This window comes from Triticum aestivum, chromosome 6B, assembly GCF_018294505.1.
Source record: "Triticum aestivum cultivar Chinese Spring chromosome 6B, IWGSC CS RefSeq v2.1, whole genome shotgun sequence".
NCBI lineage: Eukaryota > Viridiplantae > Streptophyta > Magnoliopsida > Poales > Poaceae > Triticum > Triticum aestivum.
In genome coordinates this window covers 385500331-385520331 of record NC_057810.1, presented here as the reverse complement: position 1 = coordinate 385520331, position 20001 = coordinate 385500331, and the positions used below count along the sequence as shown (strand labels likewise).

Below are 20001 nucleotides of genomic sequence, written 5' to 3'. Positions count from 1 at the left end.
GTTTAATAAAAACACGTATCCGGTCTGCGATTTAGAATTGCCCGGATCAGTGTCAAAGCTTGCATCGACGTAACCATTTACGACTAGCTCTTTGTCACCTCCATATACGAGAAACATATCCTTAGTCATTTTCAGGTATTTCAGGATGTTCTTGACCGCTGTCCAGTGATCCACTCCTGGATTACTTTGGTACCTACCTGCCAAGCTTATTGCTAAGCATACGTCAGGTCTGGTACACAGCATTGCATACATGATAGAGCCTATGGCTGAAGCATAGGGAACATCTTTCATTTTCTCTCTATCTTCTACTGTGGTCGGGCATTGAGTTTGACTCAACTTTACACCTTGTAGCATAGGCAAGAATCCTTTCTTTGCCTGATCCATTTTGAACCTTTTCAAAATTTTGTCAAGGTATGTACTTTGTGAAAGTCCTATTAAGCGTCTTGATCTATCTCTATAGATCTTGATGCCCAATATGTAAGCAGCTTCACCGAGGTCTTTCATAGAAAAACTTTTATTCAAGTATCCTTTATGCTATCCAGAAATTCTATATCATTTCCAATTAATAATATGTCATCAACATATAAAACTAGAAATGCTACAGAGCTCCCACTCACTTTCTTGTAAATACAGGCTTCTCCAAAAGTCTGTATAAAACCATATGCTTTGATCACACTATCAAAACGTTTATTCCAACTCCGAGATGCTTGCACCAGTCCATAAATGGAACGTTGGAGCTTGCACACTTTGTCAGCACTTTTTGGATCAACAAAACCTTCAGGTTGCATCATATACAACTCTTCTTCTAGAAATCCATTCAAGAATGCAGTCTTGACATCCATTTGCCAAATTTCATAATCATGAAATGCAGCAATAGCCAACATGATTCGGACAGACTTAAGCATCGCTACGGGTGAGAAAGTCTCATCGTAGTCAACCCCTTGAACTTGTCGAAAACCTTTTGCAACAAGTCGAGCTTTGTAGACAGTAACATTACCATCAGCGTCAGTCTTCTTCTTAAAGATCCATTTATTCTCAATGGCTTGCCGATCATCGGGCAAGTCAACCAAAGTCCATACTTTGTTTTCATACATGGATCCTATCTCAGATTCATGGCCTCTAGCCATTTTGCGGAATCTGGGCTCATCATCGCTTCCTCATAGTTCGTAGGTTCATCATGGTCTAGTAACATGACTTCCAGAATAGGATTTCCGTACCACTCTGGTGAGGATCTTACTCTGGTAGACCTACGAGGTTCAGTAGAAACTTGATCTGAAGTTTCATGATCAATATCATTAGCTTCCTCACTAATTGGTGTAGTTGTCACAGGAACCGGTTCTTGTGATGAACTACTTTCCAATAAAGGAGTAGATACAGTTATCTCATCAAGTTCTACTTTCCTCCCACTCACTTCTTTCGAGAGAAACTCCTTCTCTAGAAAGGATCCGATTTTAGCAACGAAAATCTTGCCTTCAGATCTGTGATAGAAGGTGTACCCAATTGTCTCCTTTGGGTATCCTATGAAGATACATTTCTCCGATTTGGGTTCGAGCTTATCTGGTTGAAGTTTCTTCACATAAGCATCGCAGCCCCAAACTTTGAGAAACGACAACTTTGGTTTCTTGCCAAACCACAGTTCATAAGGCGTCGTCTCAACGGATTTTGATGGTGCCCTATTTAACGTGAATGCGGCCGTCTCTAAAGCATAACCCCAAAACGATAGCGGTAAATCGGTAAGAGACATCATAGATCGCACCATATCAAGTAAAGTACGATTACGACGTTCGGACACACCATTTCGCTGTGGTGTTCCAGGTGGCGTGAGTTGCGAAACTATTCCACATTGTTTCAAATGTAAACTAAACTCGTAACTCAAATATTCTCCTCCACGATCAGATCGTAGAAAGTTTATTTTCTTGTTACGATGATTTTCTACTTCACTCTGAAATTCTTTGAACTTTTCAAATGTTTCAGACTTGTGCTTCATCAAGTAGATATACCCATATCTGCTCAAATCATCTATGAAGGTGAGGAAATAACGATATCCGCCACGAGCCTCAACATTCATCGGACCACATACATCTGTATGTATGATTTCCAACAAATTTGTTGCTCTCTCCATAGATCCGGAGAACGGTGTTTTGGTCATCTTGCCCATGAGGCACGGTTCGCAAGTACCAAGTGATTCATAATCAAGTGATTCCAGAAGTCCATCAGTATGGAGTTTCTTCATGCGTTTTACACCGATATGACCTAAACGGCAGTGCCACAAATATGTTGCACTATCATTATCAACTCTGCATCTTTTGGCTTCAACATTATGAATATGTATATCACTACTATCAAGATTTAATAAAAATAGACCACTCTTCAAGGGTGCATGACCATAAAAGATATTACTCATATAAATAGAACAACCATTATTCTCTGATTTAAATGAATAACCGTCTCGCATCAAACAAGATCCAGATATAATGTTCATGCTCAACGCAGGCACCAAATAACAATTATTTAGGTCTAAAACTAATCCCGATGGTAGATGTAGAGGTAGCGTGCCGACCGCGATCACATCGACTTTGGAACCATTTCCCACGCGCATCGTCACCTCGTCCTTAGCTAATCTTCGCTTAATCCGTAGTCCCTGTTTCGAGTTGCAAATGTTAGCAACAGAACCAGTATCAAATACCCAGGTGCTACTGCGAGCATTAGTAAGGTACACATCAATAACATGTATATCATATATACCTTTGTTCACTTTGCCATCCTTCTTATCCGCCAAATACTTGGGGCAGTTCCGCTTCCAGTGTCCAGTCTGCTTGCAGTAGAAGCACTCAGTTTCAGGCTTAGGTCCAGACTTGGGTTTCTTCACTTGAGCAGCAACTTGTTTGCCGTTCCTTTTGAAGTTCCCCTTCTTCTTCCCTTTGCCCCTTTTCTTGAAACCAGTGGTCTTGTTGACCATCAACACTTGATGCTCCTTTTTGATTTCTACCTCCGCGGCTTTCAGCATCGCGAAGAGCTCGGGAATAGTCTTGTTCATCCCTTGCATATTATAGTTCATCACAAAGCTCTTGTAGCTTGGTGGCAGTGATTGGAGAATTCTGTCAATGACACTATCATCCGGAAGATTAACTCCCAGTTGAATCAAGTGATTATTATACCCAGACATTTTGAGTATATGCTCACTGACAGAACTGTTCTCCTCCATCTTGCAGCTGTAGAACTTATTGGAGACTTCATATCTCTCAATCCGGGCATTTGCTTGAAATATTAACTTCAACTCCTGGAACATCTCATATGCCCCATGACGTTCAAAACGTCGTTGAAGACCCGGTTCTAAGCCGTAAAGCATGCCACACTGAACTATAGAGTAGTCATCAGCTTTGCTCTGCCAGACGTTCTTAACGTCGTCAGTTGCATCAGCAGCAGGCCTGGCACCCAGCGGTGCTTCCAGGACATAACTCTTCTGTGCAGCAATGAGGATAATCCTCAGGTTACGGACCCAGTCCGTGTAATTGCTACCATCATCTTTCAACTTTGCTTTCTCAAGGAACGCATTAAAATTCAACGGAACAATAGCACGAGCCATCTATCTACATACAAACATAGACAAGCAAAATACTATCAGGTACTAAGTTCATGATAAATTTAAGTTCAATTAATCATATTACTAAAGAACTCCCACTTAGACAGACATCTCTCTAGTCATCTAAGTGATTACGTGATCCAAATCAACTAAACCATGTCCGATCATCACGTGAGATGGAATAGTTTCAATGGTGAACATCTCTATGTTGATCATATCTACTATATGATTCACGCTCGACCTTTCGGTCCCCGTGTTCCGAGGCCATATCTGTATATGCTAGGCTCGTCAAGTATAACCTGAGTATTCCGCGTGTGCAACTGTTTTGCACCCGTTGTATTTGAACGTAGAGCCTATCACACCCGATCATCACGTGGTGTCTCAGCACGAAGAACTTTTGCAACGGTGCATACTCAGGGAGAACACTTCTTGATAATTAGTGAGAGATCATCTTAAAATGCTACCGTCAAACAAAGCAAGATAAGATGCATAAAGGATAAACATCACATGCAATCAATATAAGTGATATGATATGGCCATCATCATCTTGTGCTTGTGATCTCCATCTTCGAAGCACCGTCGTGATCACCATCGTCACCGGCGCGACACCTTGATCTCCATCGTAGCATCGTTGTCGTTACGCCATCTATTGCTTCTACGACTATCGCTACCGCTTAGTGATAAAGTAAAGCAATTACAGGGCGTTTGCATTTCATACAATAAAGCGACAACCATATGGCTCCTGCCAGTTGCCGATAACTTCCATTACAAAACATGATCATCTCATACAATAAAATATAGCATCATGTCTTGGCCATATCACATCACAACATGCCCTGCAAAAACAAGTTAGACGTCCTCTACTTTGTTGTTGCAAATTTTACGTGGCTGCTACGTGCTTAAGCAAGAACCAATCTCACCTACGCATCAAAACCACAACAATAGTTTGTCAAATAGACTCCGTTTTAACCTTCGCAAGGACCGGGCGTAGCCACACTCGGTTCAACTAAAGTGAGAGAGACAGACACCCGCCAGCCACCTTTAAGCATGAGTTCTCGTAACGGTGAAACCAGTCTCGCGTAAGCGTACGCGTAATGTTGGTCCGGGCCGCTTCATCTCACAATACCTCTGAACCAAAGTATGACATGCTGGTAGGCAGTATGACTTATATCGTCCACAACTCACTTGTGTTCTACTCATGCATATAACATCAACGCATAAAACCTAGGCTCGGATGCCACTGTTGGGGAACGTAGTAATTTCAAAAAAATTCCTACGCACACGCAAGATCATGGTGATGATATAGCAACGAGGGGAGAGTGTTGTCTACGTACCCTCGTAGACCGAAGCGGAAGCGTTGACGCAACGTAGAGGAAGTAGTCGTACGTCCTCCGGTTCAACCGATCCAAGTACCGTTACTCCGGCACCTCCGAGTTCTTGACACGCGTACAACTCGATGACGCACCCTCGATCTCCGATCCAGCAGAGGCGCCGAGGGGGAGTTCCGTCAGCACGACGGCGTGGTGACGATCTTGATGTTCTCCTGTTGCAGGGCTTCGCCTAAGCACCGCTACAATATGACCGAGGTGTAATATCGTGGAGGGGGGCACCGCACACGGCTAAGGAACGATCAATGATCAACTTGTGTCTCCTAGGGTGCCCCCCTACCCCCGTATATAAAGGAGGGAGGGAGGAGGTGGCCGGCCCTAGGGGGGCGCGCCATGAGGAGGGGGAAACCTACTCCAAGTAGGTTTCCCTCTCTTTTCCTTATCTTATTTGGAGGGGGAAGGAAAGAGTACTAGTATTAGGAAGTAGTACTAGTAGTAGTAATAGGAAGAGGGGGAAGGAGAAAGGAAAGGGGGGGCCGGCCCCCCTCCCCAATTCGGATTGGGCTTGGGGGGGCGCGCCCCCCTCCCTTGCTCCTTCTCTCTTCCTCCTACATGGGCCCAATAAGGCCCATATACCTCCCGGGGGGTTCCGGTAACCTCCCGGGGCTCCCAACTTCTCCGGAACCTTTCCGGTGTCCAAATATATCCGTCCAATATATCAATCTTTATGTCTCGACCATTTCGAGACTCCTCGTCATGTCCGTAATCATATCCAGGACTCTGAACAACCTTCGGTACATCAAAATACATAAACTCATAATATAACTGTCATCGAAACCTTAAGCGTGCGGACCCTACGGTTCGAGAACGATGTAGACATGACTGAGACACATCTCTGGTCAATAACCAATAGCGGGACCTAGACGCCCATATTGGTTCGTACATATTCTACGAAGATCTTTATCGGTCAAACCGCATAACAACATACGTTGTTCCCTTTGTCATCGGTATGTTACTTGTCCGAGATTCGATCGTCGGTATCCAATACCTAGTTCAATCTCGTTATCGACAAGTCTCTTTACTCGTTCTGTAATACTTCATCTTATAACCAACTCATTAGTTGCATGCTTGCAAGGCTTAGGTGATGAGCATTGCCGAGAGGGCCCAGAGATACCTCTCCGACAATCGGAGTGACAAAACCTAATCTCGAATTATGCTAACTCAACATGTACCTTCGGAGACACCTGTAGTACTCCTTTATAATCACCCAGTTACGTTGTGACGTTTGGTAGTACCCAAAGTGTTCCTCCGGTAAACAGGAGTTACACAATTCTCATAGTTACAGGAACATGTATAAGTCATGAAGGAAGCAATAGCAGAATACTAAACGATCAAGTGCTAAGCTAACGGGATGGGTCATGTCAATCACCTCATTCTCCTAGTGATGTGATCCCATTAATCAAATGACAACACATGTCAATGGTTAGGAAACATAACCATCTTTGATTAATGAGCTAGTCAAGTAGAGGCATACTAGTGACTATATGTTTTTCTATGTATTCACACATGTATCATGTTTCCGGTTAATACAATTCTAGCATGAATAATAAACATTTATCATGATATGAGGAAATAAATAATAACTTTATTATTGCCTCTAGGGCATATTTCCTTCACTAGATTATTGACTCTAGTAAAGCCTTTGGGTGTTGGTCACATGGTAATGTGAACTATTGGTGTTAATCACATGGCGATGTGAACTAGATTATTGACTCTAGTGCAAGTGGGAGACTGAAGGAAATATGCCCTAGAGGCAATAATAAAGTTGTTGTATTATATTTTCTTATGCATGATAATGGTTTATTATTCATGCTAGAATTGGATTGATCGGAAACCTTAATACATGTGTGAATACATAAACAAACATAGTGTCCCTATTAAGCCTGTACTAGACTAGCTCGTTAATCAAAGATGGTTAATGTTTCCTAACCATAGACATGAGTCGTCATTTGATAACGAGATCACATCATTAGGAGAATGATGTGGTGGACAAGACCCATCCATTAGCTTAGCATAATGATTGTTCAATTTTATTTCTATTGCTTCTTCATGTCAAATATATATTCCTTCGACTATGAGATTATGCAACTCCCGGATACCAGAGGAATGTCTTGTGTGCTATCAAATGTCACAACGTAACTAGGTGATTATAAAGATGCTCTACAGGTATCTCCGAAGGTGTCTGTTGAGTTGGCATAGATCAAGATTAGGATTTGTCACTTTGAGTATCGGAGAGGTATCTCTGGGCCCTCTCGGTAATACACATCATAAGGTTGCAAGCAAACGACTAAGGAGTTAGTCACGAGATGAAGTTATGGAATGAGTAAAGAGACTTGCCGGTAAATGACGATATTGTATTATATGAGTTATGTGATTTGGTGACAGAATGTTGTTCGGAGCCCCGGATGAGATCACGAACATGACGAGGAGTCTCGAAATGGTCGAGAGGTAAAGATTGATATATAGGACAATAGTATTCAAACACCTAAAGGGGGTACCGGGTACTTATCGGGTCACCGGAAGTGGTTTCGGACACCCCCGGTAGAAGATATGGGCCTTATGGGCCAAGAGGGGAACGCAGCAGCCACAAGGGACTGGTGCGCCCCACATATGTGCTGGCCAAGGATGGAGAAGGAAAGGGGAAGGGATAAAGGCAAGTGTGGATTAGGATTCCCACTTCCTTCTCTCCACCCCCTCTTTCCTTCCCCCTCCGTCAAATATGGTAGGGGGGATGGGCAAGGAAGCCCCAGGGGGGCCGGCGGCCAGCCCTTGGGCTCCTCCTGGCCTCTCCCCTTCCCCTCCCATCTATATATATATATGTGGGGAGGGGGCACCAAGAACACACAACAGACAATTGCTAGCAGTGTGCGGCGCCCCCTTCCACAGTTTACACCCTCGGTCATATTCTCACATGCTTAGGAGAAGCACTGCAAGGATCACTTCACCATCACCGTCACCCCGGCGTCGTGCTGACGGAAATCATCTACTACCTCCACACCTTGCTGGATCAAGAAGGCAAGGGACGTCACCAAGCTGAACGTGTGCAGAACTCAGAGATACCGTACGTTTGGTACTCGATCGGTGGAGCGTGAAGAAAGTTCGACTACATCAACCGTGTTGTGAAACGCTTCCGCCTACGGTCTATGAGGGTACGTAGACACACTCTCCCCCTCGTTGCTATGCATCTTCATGGATAGATCATTGCGTGCGCGTAGAAATTTTTTGTTTTCCATGCAATGTTTCCCAACACTAAGTTGTTGAACATTTACAGAAAGGCCCTCCAAGATGTGATATTCACCCATAGGTCCAGAATCACGGCATGCAACCGTTCGATCTCATGTCCAAGGGCTCTCGGAAGCCCGTATCATGTGAGCATGGAAAGCTTCGTATCACCTGATATTTCCCAGACGGTTGACGTGCGAACATGCATACGCTATACTGTCAGGCCTACGAAGTGGATCTAGTAGACATGACATCTAATTGGGCCCCCATAGTACTATGCATGCAGCCATTTATCCACCGGGCGAGCCACTACCCCGCCGATCACACGCCCCACTCAGATTTTTTACAATCAAAAACCGCTAGCAGTTCGCTCCTACTCGTCCCCGTCCTTTAACATTCTCCCTGTCGTCCCGTCCTTTCACATTACAACAGTTCCACTAATCCTAACCCTCCTCGAAAATCCATGGCCAGGGACAATTCCGCAAATCCTACCACCGCTTTTCCACACTCGTTATACTAACCTAAATTGTTCTTTTAGTAAAACAGCACATAACTTATATTTTCACGCTCTTTATTATCTTACAAACCTATCCCTTTAAGTACTTCTACCTTTTTTTACTTGTTTCTAGGTAAAGCAAACATTGGTGTGCGTAGAGTTCATCGGTGGTCGATAGATTTTTAGAGAATATTGATTCTACCTTTAGCTCCTCATTGGGTTTGACACTCTTACTTATCAAAAAAGCCTACAAACGATCCCCTATACTTACGGGTTATCGCCGATCTGGATGAAGTTGTTAGATTCCTTAGATGCTTTCCGTGCACGGAGAAGCTATACATCGAGTTCAATTTGTTGTTACTTTTACCCATGATTACAATGACAAATGTAGTATGATTTCTAAAGGAAATTTGTAGGATTTCAATACATTTTGTTAGATGTTGTTCATGAACGATTGAAGATGGCATGTCACTATATTCATGTATTTTAGAAATCCTGCAAATCAAAGAGGCCCTTGGTGTGATACAAGCCGCCCCAAAAGTGAAAAATGTGGCGCAATATAACAATCCCATTGAATGCCTTGATCTTCATATCATAGAAATTACTTTGAACGAGTACCAAGGCACCACACCAGAGATTAAATTCGCTAGGTTCTTTGTTCAGCAAACATGTGTGCTCGAGGTAATGAGGTTTGCCCTACATTTAGTGTGCATAAGTGAATGATTTGCTAATCAGCGCAGGCGTCTACAGTTGAATGGAAAAGGTTCTGCAGAAGCTGAATTTTTGTTTGGAACTTCATATGACGGATTATTCAAAAGTCACTGTATCGAGCCGATATATGACTTCTCGGTGACTAATCTTTTCGGAGAAATAATGCATGACTCAGATTCCGAAGAAGATGAATTTATTTTGTAAGAATAGTTTGAACCTTGTAATCTTTGAATTTGGGCACTGTAATGCTGAAATTTGAACCTTGCAATATTTCTGCTAGTTCTCATACAATGTTTGAAATGTCATTGTGTTCTTTTTTTCTTTGAAATGTCATGTTGTTATACATGTGGAGTACTGTCCGACTACGGATGCAAGCGGAGGGCATCCGCATAACATGGAATTGAGATGATCCAAAAGGCAAAGTTATTCATTTGTACGGAATGAACTTTCTTGTTGACCACCTATTGGCTTGGAGACATTTTAGATTAACTCGTACATAATGCACCATATTTCTATATGACCATATTTTCCTGTTCATGCTCTCATAGTTCACTACAATGAGAGAACGCACGCAAAAATAATCAATGGATTTTGATAAGAGCATCCGAAACCTAGACCCTGAAAATTAGATTGTTGTTATGTGTGTACTCACTTATGTAATTGTGTGTTTAATTTGGTTATGCAATCATGTTGTTATAAGTATAAATGTTGTTATTGTGTGGACAAAGCATAAATGTTGTGCAAACCATGCAAATCACATCGCATATAGATTAAACTACAGAACCCGTTGGTGATGATTTCTTCAATCGCTGACAATTCTTTACGAGTAATCGTTTCCCCACAACACACATAGCTTATTAGGAGGAATCGTCTGTGTTATTATCGGTCTTCGCACACAATTCTTATTACTCACATGTTTGCCGCATATGACCCATCTTGTTAAGCCGAATCGTTTGTGTTCTTCTGGATCATCGCAAACAGTTCATCCAAGTGACATGTATATCGTCTATCGCACACATCTTGTCCCGGGTAATCGTTTGTGTTGTCTCCACTCATCGCAAACAGTTTATCCAATTGGCATGTAAGTCATCTATCGCGCACACATTCATCAATGTAACTGTTTCTGTTGTTTTGGCCCATCGCAAACAGTTTGTATGTATCAATTGTGTGCCAACTCTTTTTCGAATCGTATTTGATGGATCCGCCATTGCACACAATTCGTCTTATTGTTCACGGTTTTATTACCAAACCGTACCGTTTGTGATTCATGCATCGCACACAGTCTCATCGATTGGTCTTCGATACATGTTCGTTAGGACAATCCTGCAGTACATGGTATGTTGTAATGTATTCATGTTATAGCTTGTGACGAGTGTAAGCCTTTATCTGATATTCTCATCTATGCAATACATGGTATGTTGTAATGATATCCACCTTGCGAAGCGTCTTCGATATGCGCTTCTATCCTTTGCGGGACTTCCAAGTTCCTTGGTGATAGGACCGCATATTGGACGCTACACGATGCAATCGTTGATCCGAAGGTTCGAAATCGGGCTCTCGCGACCACACAGTGGGACCTGCATGGGCCATCAATGTCAATGCTAAAACCGGCGGATCTCGGGTAAGGGCCCCCGAGCTGGTGATCTGAGCTAGATGATAACATGAAGAAAAATACTGTATTGGGGATCTGCTAGATGATAACATGAGAAAATTTACTTTCAAATATAATTTCGAGGGGATGCCCTGAGACATGTAATGGGACGGTTAGCTCAAATGGATCCACAGGCAAAAGTTGTTTATCACAGTTGCACAAAACATATTAGTTTTAGAGTACGTGACATTTGCATTGCAATAATAATCTTGCAACTACCTTATCTACAGGCTACTTCAGCCGTCTCAAAATAAGTGTATCAACTTTAATACTCAACTTTAATACAGTATTAAAGTTGATACACTTATTTTGAGATGGAGGGAGTATTTGATACAGTGGGCGGCATGTCAACCAGATGAAAATAAAAAATAAATATGATTTTCGGTTTCAAACATGTTGTAATTTGAAAATCAAAAGTATGGGTTGGGTAGTAGAGATGGGTGGCATGCACGTTACAATAATTCGTGCTCCCACGACCACCGCTTCTTGGAGGACCGTACCCCGCCTAGCTAGCTACACCTCTGGTTGTTGCGGGCGCGTGCCTGTCTTCCCCGCCGCGAGCGTTCCTCTCGGCTGTTGAGGCGCGTTCCGGCGGTCGGGGAGAAACGGGGAGCCGGCTCCGGCCGGCGGAACGGCGTCTCAATCATGGGCAGCCTTTGCTCCAAGGAGCAGGTTGTCGAGGAGGAACACGTGCCGGTGCCGGTGCCGGACAGGTTGCGGCTGCAGAAGGCGCCCAGCCAATCCCTGAAGCAGCTCATCACTCTCACCGCCAAGGAGGATTCTGCGGTCGTCGCGCCGGTCGTGCACGCCGTCATCAGCAGGTCCGAGTCCAGCGTCAAGCCCAAGGCGCAGCCTACCACCGCGCCCGCGCCCGAGAAGAAGGCTCCGGTGCTCCTCGTCGCCTCTCTCAACAAGTCGTACAGCACAGCCGGGCTCACGCACCACCGGCGGCCCACCGTGGACACAGGCGACCATGATGCAGCGGACCCCATCCCGCAGGGCGTGCCCCAGGGGTTCTCCGGCGAGCACGTGATCGCCGGCTGGCCGTCCTGGCTAACCTCCGTGGCCGGGGAGGTGGTCCACGGGTGGCTGCCCCGCCGTGCCGACACCTTTGAGAGGTTGGACAAGATCGGGCAGGGCACGTACAGCAACGTGTACATGGCGCGCGACCTGCAGAGCGGCAAGATCGTGGCGCTGAAGCGGGTGCGCTTCGTCAACATGGACCCGGAGAGCGTGCGGTTCATGGCGAGGGAGATCCACATCCTGCGCCGGCTTGACCACCCCAACGTGATCAAGCTGGAGGGCATCGTCACGTCACGCCTCTCCCACAGCCTCTACCTCGTCTTCGAGTACATGGAGCACGACCTCGCCGGCCTTGCCGCCACCCCGGGCCTCCGCTTCACCGAGCCGCAGGTCAAGTGCTTCATGAGGCAGATCCTGGCCGGGCTCCACTATTGCCACGGCCGTGGGGTGCTCCACAGGGACATCAAGGGGTCCAACCTGCTCATCGACGACAAGGGCGTGCTCAAGATCGCCGACTTCGGGCTGGCCACCTTCTTCGACCCGGCCAAGACGCAGCACCTCACGAGCAGGGTCGTCACGCTGTGGTACCGCCCGCCGGAGCTCCTGCTCGGAGCCACCGAGTATGGGGTCGCGGTCGACCTGTGGAGCACCGGCTGCATCCTCGCCGAGCTGCTCGCCGGAAAGCCCATCATGCCTGGACAGACCGAGGTTCCTAACTACTAAGCTCATCTCTAGTAGTGTAGTATGAAACTCGATCTCACTTGTGTGAGTGTCCGTGGTCACGGAGATTGAGCAGCTGCACAAGATCTTCAAACTCTGCGGGTCGCCGTCCGAGGAGTACTGGGCCAAGGCGAAGCTGCCGGACGTGACCCTCTTTAAGCCGCAGCGACCCTACAGGCGCCGGACGGCCGAGACTTTCCGGGACTTCCCTCCCACAGCGCTGGACCTCGTGGACACGCTGCTGGCTATCGAACCCTCCCACCGGGGCACCGCAGCTTCGGCAATCGACAGCCAAGTAAGTAGCCTCTCTCTTCCAGCGTCGCGCTCACAGCAGCAGCATCAACTTGTACCGGTTTTCAGGCAAGGCCCCGTAGAACCACCCATTTTATCTTTCTTTTTCTAATGAATACCTACCTATCACAAATTAGGTTTGGTTTTCCTTTGGAAAAAAAACCCAAAAATTCTACAGAACCCACTCTTGCCTGAAAACCGGTAGTTTTATGCTATATACTCTGATTTTGCAGCGACTGACAGACACATTGCTGCAATGCAAATGGGATCTCATCAGTTCTTCAGAACCAAGCCCTTGGCGTGTGACCCGACGAGCTTGCCCAAGTACCCGCCAAGCAAAGAGTACGACGCCAAGCTCCGCGGCAAGGAGGCCATGAGGTACTCGCATTGATCGCCACGGTTCCCGCCCTAAATTACGACGTGACTTTGACTCTCTTCTTTTTTTTGGTTGTTGATAGGCAAAACGCGGCGGCAACCATAGCAGGCAAGGGCTCCCTGTCCGTGAAGCCGGGAAGAAACGACGAACCCAAGCCAGTAGACGCCGTTGGAGCAGACCGCCAGGTACGTACTAGTACTTCATTTCATTTCTTAATCCCATCCCATCCCATCCCTCATGTCTCACGACGTGCGCGCCATGTTCATGTTTCTATACCTGAATACTACATACATATAGGAGTACTACATAATAATTTATTTATTTATGTTTGCAGAGGAGGCAGGTGCGTAACAACCCGAAGAGCAGCAGCCACCACTACAGCACGCTGGAGGACAGCATGTCGGGATTCCGCATGGAGCCGCGGGCAGCCGCCGGGCAGCTGTCGACGATGCAGAACGCCGGGCAGTTCGGGTCGACGTGGTACAGGAAAGACGACCAGCGCGGCCGCGGGGTCCAGCGAACGACCAGCTCCGTCAGGGTGTCGAACCACGCCGCGCACCTGACGTCACAGAGGTCCTACGCCACGTCCCGGGGCACCGACCTGCACCCGAGCTCGTCGGCGGCCAGGAACACCAACTCCAAGTACAACCGCCTCGACGTCGCCGAGCCCGCCAATGCGCTTGACAGGCCCGTCCCTGCCAACAAAGACACAGCCATGCCCATGAGGGACGCCCCTTCAGCTGTGCCTGTGAGTATCTGTCTAATTTTGCTGCTGCTACAGCGCGACACATTCTTTGACACAAGCTGATGGTGTGCTAATGCGGTTTGTGATTCATCAGGGTTACGGGGGGCGGAACCGGAGGATGAACTACTCCGGCCCGCTGGTGCCGCTGGGAGGGAACATGGACGAGAAGCTCAAGGAGCACGAGCGGCAGATCCAGGTGGCGGTGCGCAAAGCGCGCGTCGACAAGGAGAGGACCAACCGCAGCGGTAGAAAATGACATGTTAGAGGGTCATCCTCACTGCCAGATCGAGCCTGTCGTGCGTGCACAGAAACACCTCCATGGATGGAACCATAGGCGACCAGCAGGATCTCCAACGCGGGCTCGGGCTCAGGCTCGCTGCTGCCGCCGCACGGTGCCACGTCCCGAGACTCAGGCTTTTCTTGATCCATGTATATAATACGGAGCAGAGTTGGAAGGATGCGGAAAGCCTCAAGGGAAATGAGACTTGTACACCGGGGTTGTAAAGATGAAAAAAAAATCTCGAATATGCACGAGTGTGCATATCATATATTAAAAAAGAAAGGCAAAGTATGCCTCCACAGTTACATTACACGCATGTACGCCTTACAACACGTACACACTCCACCCACGTCCACACATCCTACCCCTCCCCAATCCTCCACCTATGTAATCCACTTAGGAACCCGCCCAACCTCCCTTTGAACAGCCCCGCCATTACGCACAACACGCTTTCAGCTTTGATCTTGTCAATGAGCCTCTCCACTGACGGTGCCGCGCCGTCAAAGACAATTGCATTGCGATGTTTCCATAGCTCTCACAAGACCATCAATAACATGGTATGTATGTCCTTGTTGCCTAGGTAGCCGTTTCCTTTCTTGGCACACATCCAGGCCCCAAGCTCATCGTCGCTGGTCGGCCCCCAACCAGTTTTACCCAGGGCCTCTCCCACCACTGCCCACACTGTCCTGGCAAAAACGCACGTGAGCAGCACATGGTTTACAGTCTCCGGTTCCTGATCACAGAACGGACATGCTGATTGGTGCGGTAAGCCTCTCCTCGCAAGCCTATCAGAAGTCCAGCACCTGTTTTTCAGGGCTAACCATGCAAAGAAGCGGCATTGCGACGGCGCCCTGCATTTCCAGGTTAACCTTGCCGTGGGTACCACTTCCCGACCCCAAAACCTGGCTGCATACGCTGAGCGCACCGAGAACTTCCCACTCGCATCCCAGGACCACAAGAACTCATCCTGCTCACCGGGCATTTGTTCCCATGCCGTGACCCGCTGCCAAATCTGGAGAAACTGATGTAGAGCTGCCGCATCCATATCTGGGCCGATGTCCAACGCCCACTACCCATCGGCTACCACCTGCCCAACCATCATAGACTGCCGAACCCGCATTGGGATCCTACTGTATATGTCCGGGGCCAGCTCTTGCATTCTCAATCCGTCCAACCATCTGTCTTCCCAGGACAGAGTGGATTCCCCACTCCTTGCATTGACTCTCAAAGTAGCTTGGCATAGTTGTAGTGACTCGTCCGGCACCTGAATACTGAATTCGCTCCATGGCCTGCTACCATCAACACGTTGCAGCCACGGCCATCGCGCTTGCATCGCCAGATTCATCCAGCGCAAGTTGGGGATGCCCAGGTGATAGAGGCAAAGGTGTCCCGTCTTTCGATGAGATGATGGATATCGCTTTGGTGGAAGTCGACTTTAACGATCCGACTACGAATGTGCAAGGACGTCGCGCCTTAGCAATCGCTAAACCAACTTCGAGAGGTTATTGACCACGCCGGAGCATGATCAACCTGACCACGAGGGTCTGTTTCCTGTGAGCAAACGAAGAACAAGCAAGAAACTAAGATTGCAATCTGGATATTGCGAATATAAGATGAAAGCTTTATTGATCAAGGTGGGGTTCTGTGACGCCTTTGTCTAGTCGTTGAACACAAAAGAAGTACGCGAAGTTGCAGCTATGGCGAACTTTAATCTAAACAAAACCCAAAGTCTAAACGATGCCCTAAGGGCTATATATATGGAGGAAGAGAGGGGGAATTTCGTGGCCCTTGGTGGAGGGGTCCGAAATCAACCCTATCTCTTGTTTCCCCACACATACAGACTCTAAAAATAGCCTATACTTATGTATTTCGAAATTACATGGGCCTGGCCCAATAAAAAGGTGACACAGCACCTATAATAGCCTTTGGACGAAATTTATGAAGTGACATCTTGTATATTTCGTCCAAGGCTTCATGCACTCGTTATGGTGGCTTCAAAGACCTGAAATCATCACTTGTAACTCTGTTCTTGTTCCCCTTGCGCATGCCATCATCTCCATGCTTGTTCTTGCTCCAATGTTCATCCTTCTCCAAGCTAGACCCTTCATTTGTAAGAAAAACAAATGTATCCAATTTAGGCAGCATCATATTCTCATGAACATTAGAATCATTACCAAGAAACGAAAGTACCTGGTAATTTAGTTGGCGTGCGCGATCTCTAGTAATTGGTCCAGTATGTATAGCAGCAGGGGCTGTGGGTGTAACAATAGTATTGATGTCCTCATCATCCTCCCTTTCTTGAAATGAAGTCGTCCTCGACGGAAGCTCATCTTCCTCACCCAAATAAGGCTTCAAATCTGCAATTTTAAAAGTGGGACTAACCCCAAAATCTGCAGGCAGCTCAAGTTTATATGCATTATCATTTATTTTCTCTAACACCTTAAAGGGACCATCAGCCCGTGGCATGAGCTTTGATTTGCACAAATCAGGAAATCTATCCTTACGCAAATGTAACCAAACAAGATCTCTAGGTGCAAACACAACATGTTTTCTACCCTTATCTCCAGCAAGTTTATATTTGGCATTCATACGCTCAATGTTTTCCTTAGTTAACTCATGCATTTTTAAAATCAATTCAGCATGTTGTTTAGCATCAAAATTAACCTTCTCCGAAGATGGAAGAGGCAACAAATCAATAGGTGCACGAGGTGGGAAACCATACACAATTTCAAAAGGGAACATCTTAGTAGTAGAATGCAATGAACGATTATAAGAAAATTCAATATGAGGCAAGCATTCCTCCCACATTTTCTTATTACTCTTCAAAACAGCCCTAAGCATAGTAGACAATGTTCTATTGACTACTTCAGTTTGGGGGTGACAAGTAGTACTAAAAAGCAGTTTAGTCCCCAACTTAGCCCATAAACATCTCCAAAAGTGGCTAAGAAATTTAGTATCACGATCTGAAACAATAGTATTTGGCATACCATGCAAGCGAATAATTTCATGAAAGAACAAATCAGCAAAATTAACAGCATCATCGCTTTTATGACATGGTATAAAGTGTGCCATTTTCGAGAATCTATCCACGACAACAAATATGCTATCCCTCCCCTTCTTTGTTCGAGGTAAACCTAAAACAAAGTCCATAGATATATCCTCCCAAGGAACACTAGGTACAGGAAAGGCATATATAAACCATGAGGATTGAGTCATGACTTAGATTTTTGACATGTAGTGCAGCGAGCAATAAAACGCTCAACATCCCGTCTCATCTCTGGCCAAAAGAAATGTGTAGCAAGTACGTCCTCCGTCTTCTTCACGCCAAAGTGTCCCATTAATCCTCCTCCATGCGCCTCCTGCAACAACAAAAGACGAACGGAGCTAGCTGGAATGCATAGCTTGTTAGCACGAAACACAAATCCATCGTTAACGACAAACTTGTTCCACATTCTTCCTTCTTTACAATTCTGCATTACATCTTTAAAATCAGCATCATGCACATATTGATCTTTGATGGTCTCCAAACCAAATATTTTGAAGTCAAGTTGTGAAAGCATAGTATAGCGACGAGACAATGCATCAGCAATAACATTTTCTTTTCCCTTCTTGTGTTTAATGACATAAGGGAAAGTCTCAATGAATTCAACCCATTTAGCATGTCTACGATTCAGTTTAGCTTGACTTTTAATATGTTTTAAAGATTCATGATCAGAATGTATAACAAATTCTTTGGGCCATAAATAATGTTGCCATGTTTCTATAGTCCGAACAAGAGCATATAATTCTTTATCATAAGTAGAATAATTCAGACTAGGCCCACTCAATTTTTCAGAAAAGTATGCAACAGGTTTGCCATCTTGTAGTAACACACCTCCTAATCCAATTCCACTAGCATCACATTCAAGCTCAAAAGTCTTATTAAAATCAGGAAGTTGGAGTAAAGGAGCATGTGTCAACTTATCTTTCAATACCGAGAAGGCTTCTTCCTGTGCGGTACCCCAAAGAAAAGGCACATCTTTGTTTGTAAGCTCATTGAGAGGTGCAGCAATGGTGCTGAAATCTCTCACAAAACGCCTATAGAATCCAGCGAGGCCAAGAAAACTCCTCACTTGTGTGACCGTTTTGGGCTGCGGCCAACTCTCAATAGCTTCAATCTTGGCTTTATCAACTTCAATTCCCTGTGGAGTAACAACATAGCCAAGAAAAGATACTCAGTCGGTGCAAAAGGTGCACTTCCCAAGGTTAGCAAACAAACGTGCATCACGTAGAGCAATAAAAACAGCACGTAAATGTTCCAAATGTTCTTCCAAAGATCTACTATAAATCAGTATATCATCAAAATAGACTACCACCAATCGTCCAATGAAAGCACGTAAAACTTCATTCATTAGTCTCATGAAAGTACTAGGCGCATTAGTTAACCCAAAAGGCATGACTAACCACTCATATAATCCAAACTTAGTTTTAAATGCTGTTTTCCATTCATGCCCAATTTCATACGAATTTGATGGTATCCACTACGCAAATCAACTTTGGAGAATATTATAGAGCCACTCAATTCATCAAGCATATCATCTAGCCTAGGAATAGGATGACGATAACGAATAGTAATATTATTAATGCCTCTATAATCAACACACATACGCGATGTACCATCCTTTTTCGGCACTAGAATAATAGGAACAGCACAAGGACTAAGGGATTCGCGTATATAACCTTTGTCGAGAAGCTCTTGTACTTGACGCATAATCTCCTTCGTCTCCTCTGGATTGGTACGGTATGGCGCACGGTTTGGCAGTGAAGCACCGGGAATTAAGTCAATCTGATGCTCAATCCCTCGAATAGGTGGTAATCCTGGTGGCACATCTTGTGGAAAGACGTCAGCGAACTCCTGCAAAATGTTAGTGATAGCAGGAGGCAAAGAGGAAGGCACGTCCTCGAATGAAAATAATGCCTCTTTGCACACAAAAGCATAGCAAACAGATTTGGTGGCAAATAAACATGCACTTTTCAATTTAATTTCAGAAGCAACACTAGATGGTTTATGATTAGGCTTCATTTGTTGCTCAAATGCTTTTGCCACAATCTGATTTTCACTCTTATTCTTCTCCTATTTTGCTTTATTAGCTTTATTAATATCATCTTTCAAAATAGAATCAGGAGTCATAGGAAGCAAAGTAATATTTTTATCCTTATGAACAAGAGTATAGTGATTGTTTCTACCATGGTGTACAGAATTTTTATCAAATTGCCATGGTCTACCAAGTAATAAGGAACATGCTTGCATAGGTACCACATGACAATCAACATAATCAGCATATGTAGAGATACTAAAATGCACACGAACAGTACATGTTACCTTAACCTTGCCGCTGTTGTTGAACCATTGGATGTAGTAAGGATGTGGATGTGGTCTTGTGGTGAGAGAAAGCTTCTTCACCATCTCCATGCTAGCCAAGTTGTTGCAGCTCCCTCCATCTATGCTGACGCGCACAGAACGTTCTTTCACAAC

At 45.5% G+C, this 20001-nt stretch overlaps 1 protein-coding gene across 1 annotated transcript; it reads left to right on the top strand.

The window, feature by feature from the left end:
• Window positions 1-11383: 11383 nt before the first annotated feature.
• On the top strand, window positions 11384-14796 carry LOC123137226 (probable serine/threonine-protein kinase At1g54610). Its single transcript, XM_044556870.1, has 6 exons — window positions 11384-12782; window positions 12862-13089; window positions 13363-13463; window positions 13544-13646; window positions 13796-14209; window positions 14301-14796. Exons 1-6 carry the CDS (start codon window positions 11697-11699, stop codon window positions 14460-14462), a joined length of 2094 nt encoding a protein of 697 aa, XP_044412805.1. The 5' UTR covers window positions 11384-11696; the 3' UTR covers window positions 14463-14796.
• Window positions 14797-20001: the final 5205 nt, after the last annotated feature.